The sequence below is a fragment of the Tasmannia lanceolata genome, unplaced genomic scaffold (genome assembly GCF_043159265.1).
Source record: "Tasmannia lanceolata isolate RefF3 unplaced genomic scaffold, GAP_Taslan_0.1 ptg000048l, whole genome shotgun sequence".
Lineage (NCBI taxonomy): Eukaryota > Viridiplantae > Streptophyta > Magnoliopsida > Canellales > Winteraceae > Tasmannia > Tasmannia lanceolata.
The window spans coordinates 1,429,534-1,444,762 of NW_027518725.1; the positions used below are offsets into that span (position 1 = coordinate 1,429,534).

The following is a 15,229-nucleotide window of genomic DNA, read 5'->3' on the forward strand; positions in this document are numbered from 1 at the left end:
CACAAAATTCTGTAGCAAGCTTCCCAGAGAAACTTAATTATCAGCCTCCTGTGGTTTCATTATAAAAAACTAAATTCTTACTAATGTAGATTAATGTATCAGTATTCAAAAGCAGTCTTAATTTGCTCTAGTCTACAACTGCAATTTTCAGTGAACAAAATGCGCTCTCCCCTGATATCCCAACCGTTACAGAATTAAATGATATTTCCACCCTCAAATTTTCTTATAATACAACACGATGTGGTGAGTCCATTGGATGATCCAAACCCTCCGATCTATTGACGCTTTATGTTGTGCCATCTATTTTAAATCTCGACAGATCCGACGGTTAAGATCATCCTTTGGAGACGATTTTGAGGCATGGCCTATCTACATTGCGGCCTAACTTTTGAATGGTTTAGATCGCCTAATAAAATTTATAAAATTTTGAACAATTACAGCTGAGTTACTATATAAAAACTCTTTGAACACCCTTTTGTTTGTCTTTTTACTGAAAATAAAAAAAAGGGTGATGAAATGATCCTCTTAAGGTGAAGGGGTGGAAGTAGTAAAAAAATAGGGCGGACATAAGCACCATAATGAAACCATAATACTTTTACTTAAGAGAAAATTCAGGATACATTTATGAAAAGTGTGGAAATGGCAGGAGGACACACTCGTCGTCCCAAACAACACTTAAAATGCTGCCACATGTGTCATTCTTGTCATAAGAAATGTGCTGTGACTTGTGACTAAAAACATGTGACACAATAGCTACTGTTAGGAACACCCTTCACACTGGTATCTTTTACAAGTAATCTTCCCAAAATAAATATATATACAGAAATTGGGGACAAGAATTCCCATCCCATTACATACTGAAGAAACACAAAAACCAATATCCCAAAAAAAAAAAAAAAAACCAAAAAACCCCATGATATGATGCCCCAACCTTACAATCCAAAATTAGAAACAAGGGTAGAAGGTACCCGATACGCGAAAGACCACAGACTCTCAAGCCCACGGGAAATACGATTATATATACCTACTCCCATCATCAAAATCTGAGCATTCATCCCAAAAAAGCAGGAAAATCTGACCATTTTCAAGCGAGACGAAAGTGAAAAGAGAGAAATTAAGAACCTGTAATGGATGACCACCAAATCACAAATAGAGCCAAATTTAGCCTCTCTCAACTGTTTTTTTTTTTTTTTTTTTTATGAAACTCATAACCACCTACAAATGTGATGAGAAGAAGTTTCTTATCCCAAATTCGCCAATAAGTCGGGGCCATTCAAGGGGAAAACGTACGATAAGTCGGGCCGTTCTAAACCCAAATTCAAACATTGGGCCAAATTCGAACATTATGGGTACAATTTCACATCATTTGTATATTGGATCACCAAAATTCATGTCCCAATGCAGAATATAAGAATATCTTTCTTCATTGATTGACAGAAATAAAGTCTGTATTGTTACATCAAAACACAGAGCCTAAAAGCATACCTCAGGTTGTGGCCATAATCGGGCGGTTGTGGAAAAAACCAACTTAGAAACTAAATGCCTTGTGAGTTCAATGCCATGAACTTGCATTGCTCATTCATGGCCAAAAGTTGTGCCTCTTTCTTGTCGAGCAAAGCATTTAGCCTGACATTTTCTGCCATGAGCTGCTGGACTTCAGCTTCTTTCTGCATCTTCTCGCCCTCCAAGTGAGTAGTCTTTTCAACTAGCCTGTACAAAACCACAACCACATCTCTCAAGAGGGATTTCCATAAAAAGAATTTTAACAGACTAAAAACTCGGATTCTTGGCATTTTTAACGGGGCATGAAATAATCAGGGGTAATTTTACAAAGGAAAATGATATCAGCACAACCATATTTTGATATTTTCACAAACCATCTTGTCTTTTAGTATCTAAAGAACAGTCAAAAGGTTATTACATTTCCCCAAAAGCTCTCAGGAGCCAATTAAAGAAGAAAAGACAGCGGGGTTTGTGCAAATATCAAAATATATCCCTTTTACAAATCTTGAAAGTTTTGGTTTGCTCCATGGTCATATCTGGTGGAAGTAAATCTGTGATGGTATGGAACAGATGGTTTACTAGGTGGGCAGACCCCAGTTAGTAATCAGCCTTAATTTTGTTTAGATGTCAAGCAAGCAAATGTATCATTTCTTCATTGGGATAATAGAATAGGTGTCCTTTTGGTAATATAAAGATACATTGCAAAAGATTACACAGTACCAGTTTAGGAGTAAAAATGTCATCACAAACTAATGGGGTCATTTCATTGAACAAAGCTAAAGGAATTGCTCCAAACCAATCTTGGGCCTGGATGCTGGTCTTTTCAGTAGGGGTCAAGCTCCTCTGTCTAGAACACATGTCAAGTTATGCATCAGACTTTCATGCGCCTCTACCCGGTGCAGAGATGGCGTTTTATCAGGTTTCATGAGAAAACCCAATTTAACATGAAATTAGTCAAGAAAACATCTGAAAGAAATTTTTTTTCTTGATCGCACAGAAGATCTTCGATTATCTTCCCCTTGATTTTGCTTTGCTGCAATCCCTTCCCTTTCTCTCTTTTGTATATTTCTCTTTTCTATAGCGTCATCTTCCTCGGTTGGGTGCTCTCCCTCTTTTTTTTTCAATAAATTCTCATCATTTAACAAAAAAAAAGAGAGCTTTGTCCTATTAATTCCTGCATGTGATAAGGACCCAAATCTTCATTCCATATGAAATGTCATTTATATAGTTTGTGCGTGCAAGTCTATGCCACTTATATTTTTCTTTTAGTTTTGAAAGATATGCCCCTATAATAAAATTAATTGTATTTGATTGCACCTGACTTGAGAATACAAGTCTGCAATTGAAGTTATTTCTTCACTCAACGGACTTTCACTTGTTGGCGTGAATATGATAGTGTACCCATCTTTGAGTTCATCACTGTCCTGTCTGTATTGAATTTAGAAAATGATAGCTTTAGGAATAGATTGTAACTGGTTTTGGAGTGATGTCCCAAGATTTACAATTTTTTCCCTTGTCAGTTGCATGTTCTTTTTATATTCTTCAAAAATATTTTTGTGGACTGTTATAGCACTTTATTTATTTTAAAAAAATTTGAACTCAGAGAAAGGACTCACAAAGAAAATACTTGTCATGTTTCCCATTTCTTTTCGTGAAAATGATCATTCAAGGAACCCTCACCCATCAATCAATAAGAATTATTCTGTACTCAGCCATTTATAAGATCATGCACAAACACAGTTTTGTTTTCTTGTATACAAATTCAATTGCTCATCTTTTATTTCATACCTGCAATATAAAACTTGACAGCTAACACCTAATCAACCCCCACAGTTTATGCTTTAGGTTCCGAAATGACATCTTCAAACAATCTTCCATATCTTTTGTTTTTTAGAAATAAAATACATAAGGTAAACATAGAATAGGAACAAATTCAATTGGATAACGAATGGGATGGCTGGAATCAAATCTAATAATTAGTGGAAATCATCATAACATATGCATAAAAATAGCTGTCAAGTTTTCTAACGACTTGATGTTTTAGAAGGAAAGAAAGAATGTTTTCTAGAGTTCAATATATAAGAACAATTTTATTAACTTTTTACATGATAAACAATTTCATCACAGTCAAAATTGATCAGATCGATGATCGTTAATTTAAAATTGAATTAAATTGAATCTATTATGGATTACCAATCACTCTAAAGTCTAGATACTGAATTTTAGTACTGAAGTTTATAGAAATGCACCATGAAGTTATGAGATTGCCAACAATTATCAGTGTTCCTTCATTCACAGGGGAATTTTCCGTTATATTAACATCTCTAAGAAAATGAAAAAAGAAGAAGTTGGAAGACGGAGATTGCCAGAAAAAAAATCTATAATTTCATTTATAATACCGGCCTCCACGGACCCACAATCCTCTGAGGTAGTCAATCACATTCAAAGAACTGCCTTCAATCCAAAATTTTGCCCCAATGACTAGGGAATGAGATACTCATTTCTAGTAGTTCTAGGAACAGTGTTTGAAAACTCATGGGCGGAAAAGAACTTGGCCAAGATAAAACCGAGTTGATTTAAGCAAGTAATGATCGACATAGTCAGCTTTTCGCCATATGCCGACCATGATGGATATCTGTTTCCAAGTAACCAGTTGTGTGTGCTGGATGGTTCTCTTAGAGCAAATCATGTGGGATCTACACATAGGCAGACTTGGGGAGCATTGGGGTCGTCAAAAGACCTTGGAGGGTAAAGGCAACTATTGGACCATAATTCTTAGGGACGTAGATAGATTGGTCAAACAAAGTAGAGTTTATTAGTATGCTAAGGAACAATCATATAACCCCGGATTATATATGCCCTTACTTTTCCCTACATTTCCTTGATTCATCTTAGTATAGAATTTGTGCTCGGATTGCCTCAAATAGCCAAAGGGTATGACTATGCTAACTACATTAGGTGCATTCATGAGGAGGTACGGGTCGCTATTACTAGAATGATGAGCTATACAAAGAAGGTGTCAATGCTCAACATCAATTGAAGGAGTTTAAAGAAAAGAAATCAGTTACGGTGCACATTGGAAAGACAGATGATTTCCACTTGGCATGTTGCTTGGGTTTATAATTTTGTTCATGAGTTTGGACTTTAAAGAAGGAAATCAGTTATGGCACGTTGCTTCTTTGCTTGGGTTTATAATTTTGTTCATGAGTTTGGAGTTAAAGGCGAAAGAGAGTAATGTAATGTACAAAGAAGCCTATGCTAACCACAATGCTTGGGTTTATAATTTTGTTCGTGAGTTTGGAGTTATCAGCTATGTATTGTTTAGTTGTTTATTTAACTGGTGGGGACCATTATCAGACTTCATAACTTAAGTCGCCTAAATTATAAAGGTGGGGATCAACATTACACATTATAATTCAAGTCACTTAACTTATAAAGGTGTGGGACCTATCGCTGAAGTGAAGTTTTAAATAAGTAGTTTTTATTTTATTTGGAGGATCGAGATTAGAATAGAATAATGGGTTGAGACTAGTTTTAAGATTTAGGGATGTAACTAAAAGAAAGAAACGTTGGGTGGGATGGTTTTCGTGTGTCTCCCAACCAAACTACTAGAACGTTAGGAATCGCCTTTTTTGGTGATTTCCACCCCATCTTTTGCTTATTTTCTGCACCTATGACTTTTGCTTTCTTATTTACATCAGATCTGTCCGGATCCATGATTCCTGGCTGTGTCACTAATAATCCCCAAGGTTCAGGCTCATGATTGTAAGAATTAACATAGTCACGAGTCATATGACACAGAGACCCAAGAAAACCAACATAGATTTTGATACGACAAACATAATTTAAACATATATGAAGATACTATCAGAGAAGAGATATATCCGCCCCCTTTTTCTTCCATGGACCACCCCCTCTAGTTAATTTATGACTACTCTTTACACTGCAAGGGGGTGGCCCGGGGAAGACAAGGGGCGAATATATCATTTCCCTATTATCATGGATAAATAGCATAAAAAAATAAAAGTAACAGGCAAAAGGTTTGAGCTTTTACAGAACATTATCAACATGGGCGGCTTCCATGGGAATTATAGGACAAAATGGGGTGCTGTAATGACATGGCTCAGAGGAGGAAAAAGCTACTTGTGCCTGGTTATATATTAACCAAACCTGTTATTAGGAACCAATAAAACAAATCTTTCCTTGTAGATAACCCGACTTATTAGGCCAGCCAGTGATGATATAACAACAGATGCTAAACAGCCATTTGTAAATTTGGTGACAGGTTGAACTAGAAGCTCACAACTAGGTTTACGATACACATTGCCACTCCTCAAAAAATAACTTAAAACAGTCATCTACACTAAAAAATGGTTCTCACACAAGCATAATTACTATAGGCAGATAGAAAACCATTTGCGTACAGAAGAAACAGAAAACTGAGGAGAATAAAGTTTGAGCACATGTTTATCAAAACACTTGAGCGCAGAAATCATTTCCCTTTCTAAAACAGGATAAATTAAATAGGCATACCTTTCAAAACGCCTCTCCATGGTCTGAAACTGCTTCTCTGAAGAAAGAAGTGTCTCTCTTACACTGATAAGACTACTAACATATGACCTCAGTGACTCGAACTCCTCCTTCACACGACAAAGCTCTTGTTCATTCTCTGCAGCTCTTTGTCTTTGTCTAGATGTTTCTTGCACCATATCTTCCACTTTTTGGCGCATTTCATTCAAAATACAATTTGTACCAAATGCAATTTTTTCCATCTCTTCGACCTTTGCTGACATGCTTTCAATTTGGAGCGCCTTTTTCCTAATTTCTTCTTGACCTAAACTTACCTTTTCTTTCTCAACAGCAGTGTCTGTTTCAGCCACAATAACTCTCTTCAGAAGAGCCTCCATTACATTCGTTACCATTTGAACTGACTTGAGTATTTCACCAATAAATGCTCCATCATGTTCATCAATAGACTCGAGCTTGTTACTAATTCCCGACCACGTTTCATCGTCGAGAGTTTCAAATGAAGAAATGTCAACATCTTTTGACCAACTGGATAATGGATTTCCAATTTTATCAATTAGTCCTACCCCGTCTTGATGTCGGATCCCACAAGAAGTGTGTGCTAAATGAGCAACCGCCATAATTCTCGCCTTTGATTTCAAATAGGCCAGCAATGTTGCAGTAGTTTTGACCCTTCGCCAGAGAACATTTAACTCTTTCTTTTCATCTTCAACAGAGATACAAGCCTTTACCTCCATAAGCTTTGCTTGTAAAGCATCTACTTGGGATTGGCGTTGCTCCAACTCCTCCTTCCAAGTGAAGTTTGCGTGACTGTACTGAGAAGTCAGGGTCGGTAAGTCTCCCTCTTCCCCCACTGCCTCTGCCATAATATTTCCCTAATTTATAGGGAATATTTAGAATGAGAAATTCTACGATGAAACAAGAAAAGAAAAAATCAAAACCAGTGAAATGGAAACATCAAAACAAGTAAAATAGGAGAATCGTTGACGTGTCTTTATGGAAAATGCATTTTCTTTAGGGTGTGCCAGAAAATCTTAGGGCAGCACACAAGAAAGTAAACGACAGAATAACAGATATAGGTGTTTAAAAGTGAAGAAGAACAACCTTGATGTACAGGGTGAAGGTCAGAACAGTTTTGATGGTGAGTGGTACAATCAATGGCTAAAAGGCCTTAGTTCCCCACTAAAAATCATAAAAGCAGTGTGTAAACTCAATTTAAATAATTCCGACGTAATGTTCATTAAACTCATAAGGAAATAAATATCAGTCTGACCTATAATGAAGGGTAGTAAGGTTAGAATAGGAATTAACTAACGTTGAAGACGTTAGTTAATTGTGAATCCTTGATCAATTTATTTACTTAGAGGGTTTCTCTCAATTGGATATCTTGATAGCTATGCTATTTACTCCAGTTTACTTGAATTTTTTAGTATATTTTCCTTATAGAAATTATTACAATATGTTTACAGAAAATACATGGGCCTAATGTCGTAGCTCAAACAATATGTCTCTAACTTGCATGTGCCACACAAGACAATATTTGCTCAGAAGTCAATCTCCAAAAGTCCTGGCATGTATTCTCTGCCCTACCAACACTGTCCATATTCAAGGCAGACATGTATCTCTTATTCTCGTAATCATGACCCAAGGTTTATTAGAACCCCAAAAATCAGAAGGGAGGTTGGGTATCGACTTACTGAAGTGTCTGCCCAAATCGTTTGTCATTTTCCATCGCAGTCATTATCAATTTGTAGTTGCATACAATAGACTATATTGGTATGCATTTTTAAGATCTAATTTGTCACCTGTAGCATATGCCTAGAGGCCAACAAATGGGTGATTGGATTAGTTCAAATTCAAAAGCTCAAGTTCTCATACAGACTTTGGAAAAAGATACTTGCTTATTCTTTCGATTGTTACATAAAGCAGGAACAAGAACAGATTAAGTGTGGAACAGGGGAAAAACTGGTTCTCAAACAAATAGGAAGTGAGTGTACTAAGAAAGTACATATATATTAAAGTGCAATAAGGTTAGAATAGGAATTAAGCTTTGTGCTTAGTGCTAAGGTTGAAGGATGAATGATCCCCTTCTTTGCCATTGCCATGATACAAAACCTTGCCAATGGTGATGAGAAACATCACCCATTGCAAAATCCAGATCGAATGCTTGACAGAATTTATGTCAGCCGGATAACTTGAAGAGTATGTTTCATCAATTTATTCCAGTTTATTTGATTTTTTCTGCATATTATCCTAGTAGGACTTATCAAAATACTTACAAAAATAAAACGGCCTAAAGAATATGACTTGAACATGCATGAGCTGCATGAGACAACATTTGTTTAAGAACTCAATATCCACTTCAGTAAATGCTCACGAGCACTCCCTAATACCAACATAGTCCAGGTTCAAATAGGAGATGTGCCTAAATATTGAACAGAGGCCATTGATAAGAGCTCCTCAAATCTGGACGGGTTTTGTGTATCGACTTACTGAAACGCTGATGCAGGGCAAATTCATAAGTTCTGCAAATCAAAAAATTGGAGAAGGGATATGAATTTTGAAAAGAGTGACTTTTTATATGAATCTTGGTGATTTATTTCAATAAATGGAATGTTTTTGTTAGGTTTTAGACCATGTTACATGAATTCTTCTAAAGGGACGAAGTACTCAAGTCAGACACGTCTCGGATTCCAATACTTCAGGATTCTCTAAGACACTTCTAGATCTTTTATCTGTTTTTTTCTGAATACTACTACCACAACTTTCCAATTACCGCATGTTTTGATTTTACCCATCCTAATAGGAAATTTCTTAAATGGAAATACAAATTTATATTCACTTTTTTCTTCCGAATGGTAGCCGGATTTCATTAAAAACAAAAAAGGACCGAGATGGTCAATACTAAGGGAGAAATACATCGACGATTCCAAAACATTATATTCACTGAACCTATTAAAACATTATATTCACTTAACCTATTAGAATTTTCAAATTATTACTTGTTATAATCATATTATTATGTAAAGAAAATTAAAACTTAAAAATTGATTGAAGTATTTTGGTTAATCTATGAATCATTCTTTTTGAGGTTTGCCGAGTACAACACTCAATACCCATGTCAGATTCTGACACCTGTACTCGTACTAATGCAACATAGGCTTTAGAAAGTCATTGTTTTGCAACAAGATGGAGTTGTTTGAAGCTTCTAACATTTATATTTTGAATTGAGGAGGTTTAATCTGAAGTAGGAATGTTGAATTATAATTGATTTATAATTAAAAAAAATTAGGATAGAAAATAATATTTTGTAGGTCTCTTTTGAGCCGGAATTGACAGAGACATGATAGAAGGAAAGGGCTTGGCAAGAAGGAGATCACAACAGAAAAGAAGCATATGAAAGTGATCAGCGAAAAAAGAAGAGAAGCACGGTTGGAGAGAAGGTGGCTGGAAGTGCGGGGACTGGATAATTTTGAACTTTGGTTATCGTCGCCTCCGTGGGCAACAAAGGCCACATCTGGATAGAGAAGGGCTTCAACGCAACAGTGCCAGAAACCAACCCGGCAACTCACCATTGATGATGAAGACGAAGGATGGTTGATTCTTACTAGCAAAAGGAGTTCTCCCAAGCGAGTGTCTTCTGAGAAGGGGGAGAGAGGCATAATGAGACACCATTGGAGATTCAATTAACTATTTCAACTTTTGGTGAAGAAAATTATGTCTTTTTTTTTCAAGTAACAATTTTATTAAGAGCTGAACATTTACCATTCAAAAAATAATAATAATAAGAGCTGAGCATGAATTACATTACGTGAGACGAGGGATCCCTCCCAATGCAATATATAAACAGCAAAAGGTCCAAAACCGCTAGCGCACACCCCAAATACATAGACAGCTCATCAACGCACCTCCCAGTCCAGGATCAGCACATGCTCTAATTAAAGTACAGTGAACTAAAATCAAATACAGAGATGGATAGGAGTGACTCCCTGCGGACGAGACAAAAATTATGTCGTTGATGCTTACCAGATAAGAATGGGACATCATATCCTATTTCTAATGAGCAGGCGAAAATTATGTGGTTCTGTGCCACATCCGCGTTTTTAAACAGTTTCTCGGGCAATAAACCTTCCAAAGGCTACGTATTTGAAGGCAGCCACATTTGGGTCGGTTTGGCATTGGAATTGCAAGGCATCATGCGTCACAATTGGAGCATTGCATCACGTAGTGGTGGAGAAATTGGAAGCACATGCTTGTCAACTTTATCCCCTAGTTTGAAGTAGAAATCGACTACTTCATTAGCAATTAGAGCACTACCAAGGATATGCTAGTCATGCTTGCACAAACTTAGGGAAAAACTAGATTAAGAAAAAGAGTACATTTTTAATGTACTTACAAATCATTCTGAGGGATTTGTTTGTTGACTGTTGGTCGGCTATGCCTCCCTCCCACGACGGGAGGGACACCCACAACGGCTTGAGGGGATCATTCAGTTCGGTCCCTCACCCGAGGGACGTCACTTCACTCATTAAAACTATGGTATGAGAAAAGTATTTCAGAAGCAAAAGCATGAGCGGGATTATGGACTAGGAGCGGAATTTCAGGTAGAAATTCTTGCCCCAAACATATCCGGTCCAACAGGTTCCTTGCAGGTTTTATTTCAAAAATGGGTTTGGCATGTTTGATGATGGGTGCTTTTTCTTGTCAAAATCTCTAGCATTAATATCTTCAGAATTCTCTTCCCATAAATTCTTGCACTTTAAACAATTTCCAACAACTCAGAATTCAAAATTCACATAGAAAAAAAAGACGATCACATTTATATATGATACTCTTAAGCAATTCCTATCAAGCATTACCACATTTATCACCCACAGGATTCATTCCATTATTTTTTTTCAAAATATCCCAACAGGCAAAAAGGTTCCTTTCACTATTCTAGAAAGAAAAAGATCATAAAAATCTCAAATTTTCCATGCACCTACCAACTAAACTAAGGACCTCTTTATATTGCAGGAATTATCTGGAAAAGTTTGGAAAAGGAAAATATTTGTAAAATTTACTAATTTTTATACCAAAAAAAAAAAAGATAATTAGAACAACCCTGCATAATTTTCACTTAGAGGGACCTTCGATTCAAAAAAAATAAAAATAAATTCCAAGGGCCTAAGAGTAAAACCCAAGAAAGAAAACATCAAGAAGAAGAACAAATGAACAGAAAAAAAAAATTTAAAAATTAAAACCGTGCTTTGGGTGTCCTAGATTTTAAGAAAACAGATGAACCACATAAGAATTACACCCAATAAAGTTAAAAATAAATAAAAGATCTACCTATAAGAGGGGAAAAACATAACCCTAACCCTAATGTAATAAGGATATCAAAGGGATGTGCATAACAGAGACATTGATCAGAAGTCAGAAGGGTCTGAAAGCTTATTGAGTCATTTGAGAAGAAATGTACCTTGGAATTTGAGGGAATGGAGAATTGGAGGAAGCTTTTACTCCCTTTAGGATGTCATCCAAATCGTATAGAAGAGAATGGGAATGTTGTTGGAGGGTTTTTTGGCCTTTCTTTGGTTTGGGAAAGGGATCAACTCGGGTCGGGTTCAACCTGATTTTGACTCGGTTTTAACTAGGGGTGCAACTTGGGTCGGGCTCAACCCTAACCCGATGGGTTCAACCCGATTTTGGCTTGGGTTGGCATTTCCTCGGGTTAGGAAAAGCCAAACCGATTTAAATTCGGGTTGGGTTAGGGATGAGGCCTAGGCAACTTGACTCGACTCAAACCCGACCTTTGTCATCTTGATTTTCTTTGGCTTATGTTTTTTTTCTTGTTGTTTTTTTTTTTTTCTGTTTCGCCCTAGGTAAACCCGAACCCGGTCCGGTCCGATTTTGTTTAGATGGATTGGGTTAGGGTTGAGAGATTTCGAGGCGGATCGGGTTCGGGTTGACCATGGTCAGTCTGAGGCTTGGGTTGGGTTGGGTAGGGTTAGGGTTGAGGTAAAGCTATCTTAGGTTGGGCTAGGGTTGGCCTCAATTCGACCCGAGTTGCACTTGTAGGTTTAAGTTGGCATTTCCTTGGAACCCAACTTAATTTCTGTTGGGGTTAGGGTTGAGGTTGGTGAACCAACCCAACCCCTCCTCTCATTTTGTCACAATTTTTGAAGGATTTGCTAGGGATCACCAACAGCCCGGTCGCGAAATGCCTTCTGTGATGGTCCTTGGCAAATCTCATTTTTAAAAGTCAAATGATATCGGCACAACCCTTTTTTGATATTGGCACTAAATCATCTTGTCTTTTATTATTTAAAAAGCTGTCAAAGGTTATTACAGCTCCCAAAAAGCTCTCATAAGCCAATTAAAAATCACCAGGAACACGCCATGTCAGTGTTTGTGGCAATCAGAGGCATTGAATTCTTCTGACATAAGTACAACAGCCCCTCTTTAGTCATTGATACTGACAGGGGTGTTCCTGGTGATCAAAAGGGGCGGATATATCAGTTCCCTTGAAAAAAGAGAAAAGACAAGATGGGTGTGTGCAAATATTAAAACACGGTTCTTCTGATATCATTTCCCTTTTTAAAATCGTAATAATAATATTATTATTATTATTATTTTCATTTTTGCCTTGTGTCAACTCCAACCCAACTCAACCTGATTATTTTTTATGTATTTTTCTATTATGTCCTGGGCCAACTCGGACCCAACCCAATTTGGGAAAAACAAGTTAAGCCGTAAATGGGTTGGGTTGGGGTTGAGAGATTTAAAAGCGGGTTGTGTAGGATTGACCCTAGTTGACCTGAGACTTGGGTTGGTGATTTCTCATTGAAGACTGATATCTACACTCTATTAATCAATATGAATAGGAGAGATCATTTTCGTTTTAACTCCCATTTTAGAAGCTATGTTTAATACTTTCTAACCGTTAAAAGGAGTGAATTCTCATTGGGATTGATATCCACACGCCATTCATCAATCAATAACACCATGCCCAAACATAGGAGAGATCAAATGTTGTTTCGCACATTTTATTTTATTTTTTTTCATTAAGGCACTCGTTAAGGAGCATTTAAAGCTCCTATTTTCATGTACCCACACTTTTATCCTCAAAACACATTTATTATTAGAGAACCCTTTCCCACAATTTCATCTCTATTATGAGAAAATAACAAGAATATCCCTATGTCATAAAAGATAATAGCCAAAGTACCTTAACCCATTTTTCATGAGGTTGAAATATTTTATTATTTTATATGAGGTAAGTTTATTTTGTCATTTTCATGAGATAGTGTATTTTGTTCATAGGATCGATGATCCTAACCTTCCAATCTATGCATTTTTTTTATTCCTCAAATCAAAGGGTTAAGATCATTCTATGGAGAAGATTTTACGGGCCCACACTATCTACATTAGGGCCCAACAAATGAATGGTTGGATCACCCACCCAAACAATGTCGGCACACGTATTGTTTTCATTTGTTGGGGGTGTGCCCAGAAAATATTTTTCAATCCTAACCCCGATCTATGTAGTTTTTTTATATTGTGGTGTCCATTTTAAACCTTCTCAAATCAAAGGGTTAAGATCATTCTATGGAGAAGATTTTATTAGAGAATAAAATTAGATCTGAATTAGAGAATAAAATCAGGGCCCAACAAAATGAATGGTTGGATCACCAAAAAAATGCGGCCACCAGTATTTTTTTGGGTTGCACGTAAGTGCAGAGCCGTCCACCATGTAAATTGTCTTGCATTAGATAGGTCTTTTTCTCTTTTTTTTCTATGAGATATAAGTGTATTGGTCATTTTTTATGAGTGAGTGGTACTTTGATCATTTTCTATGAGATAGGGTCTTTTTATTTTCCATGATATATGAGTTTTTTTTTCTTTTTCGAAGAGATAGGTGTATTTAACACTTTTTATGAGATATAAGTATTTTTATCATTTTTCATGAGATTTAAGTAGGGATATTTTCGTTATCTTTTATGAAATAAGAGTATTCTTGTTATGTTGTCATGGTGGGGTAATTTTTGTAAAAACCAAACCCAAGCCTCTTTTGTTGAAATTGTAATTATGGAAATAAAATCTCGACTACAATCGTTGCTCCAGTAATAAATGTGTTTGAGGATATATGCGTGGGGGTGCATGAAAATAGGTGCTTTAAATGCTCCTTATCGTTAGCAAAACCCTTTTCATAACTATGCATGTATGTCGCATATAAGGGATTTGCTAGGGAGTAGGGACTGCAAAACGCAATTCGTGGGCTTACTTTTCTACAGATCTTGTCTTATTCATTTAATTCATCTGAGGTGGCTGCCCTCTCATGCAACAGCCAAACATGCTCTCCAATGTTTTGATAAACATGCGCTCCATTTTTTGTCTTGTAGTATTTAAAGGGCTGTTTTAGGAATATTACGGTTCTCAAAAAGCTCTTAAAGCCCTTTAAATACTACACGATAAACAAGTGGAGCGCATGTTTATCAAAACATTGGAGCGTTGAAATCACTTCCCTTATTGTTATATTATCGGTATATATTCCATCTAGGCTATATGTAATGGAAAAATTTACATGGACCGAAGGTTATTTAAAATCTTATAAATGTAAATTTCTCTTTAACAATTGAAATGTTTTTTTTGGCGCTAACTATCGAAATGCTTATAAATATAAATTGGCGAAGTTATTTTCTCCATAAGTCTCAGTTAATGCAAAGTTAGCCTTATGGAGAACTACTTTAGAATCCAAAGGTTTTGGACTGAGTAGGACTAAGACAAGAAATATGGAGTGCAACTTTAGTAATGTAAAGAGGCGGGGCGAGGATGTAGTAAATATGACTGGACATTGAGGTACCTAAGAGGGATGTCTTTCGCTATCTTGGTTCAATCCTACATAAAGGAAGGAGAGACTGAAGAGGATGCCAACCACAGAATAAGAGCAGATTGGTTGAAGTGGAAGCATGCTTCAGGAGTTTTGTACAACTATAAAATACCTACCAAGTTGAAGGAAAAGTTTTATAAGACAGTTGTGAGGCCAACCATGTTATACGGCTCAGAATGTTGGGCCACTAAGAAGTAGTGTGTGCATAAGATGTGTAGTGGAGATGCGAATGCTTAGATGGATGTGCGGCCACACAAGATTAGATCGAATTAAAAATGAAAACATCCGTAAAAAGGTGCAGGTGGCATAAATGAAGAGAAGATAAGA

The 15,229-nt window shown here is 36.6% G+C and overlaps 1 protein-coding gene across 2 annotated transcripts; it reads right to left on the bottom strand.

Moving 5' to 3' along the window:
• Positions 1-1,408: 1,408 nt before the first annotated feature.
• On the bottom strand, positions 1,409-11,649 carry LOC143864155 (uncharacterized). 2 transcript variants are annotated; one of them, XM_077375024.1, is made up of 3 exons: positions 11,492-11,649; positions 6,037-6,938; positions 1,409-1,710 (listed from the first exon to the last, which is right to left on the bottom strand). In XM_077375024.1, exons 2-3 carry the CDS (start codon positions 6,894-6,896, stop codon positions 1,536-1,538), a joined length of 1,035 nt encoding a protein of 344 aa, XP_077231139.1. In that variant the 5' UTR covers positions 6,897-6,938; positions 11,492-11,649; the 3' UTR covers positions 1,409-1,535. The 2 variants fall into 2 exon arrangements, with proteins under 2 accessions (XP_077231139.1, XP_077231140.1); XM_077375025.1 differs by having other exon boundaries at positions 6,037-6,905; positions 11,492-11,648.
• Positions 11,650-15,229: the final 3,580 nt, after the last annotated feature.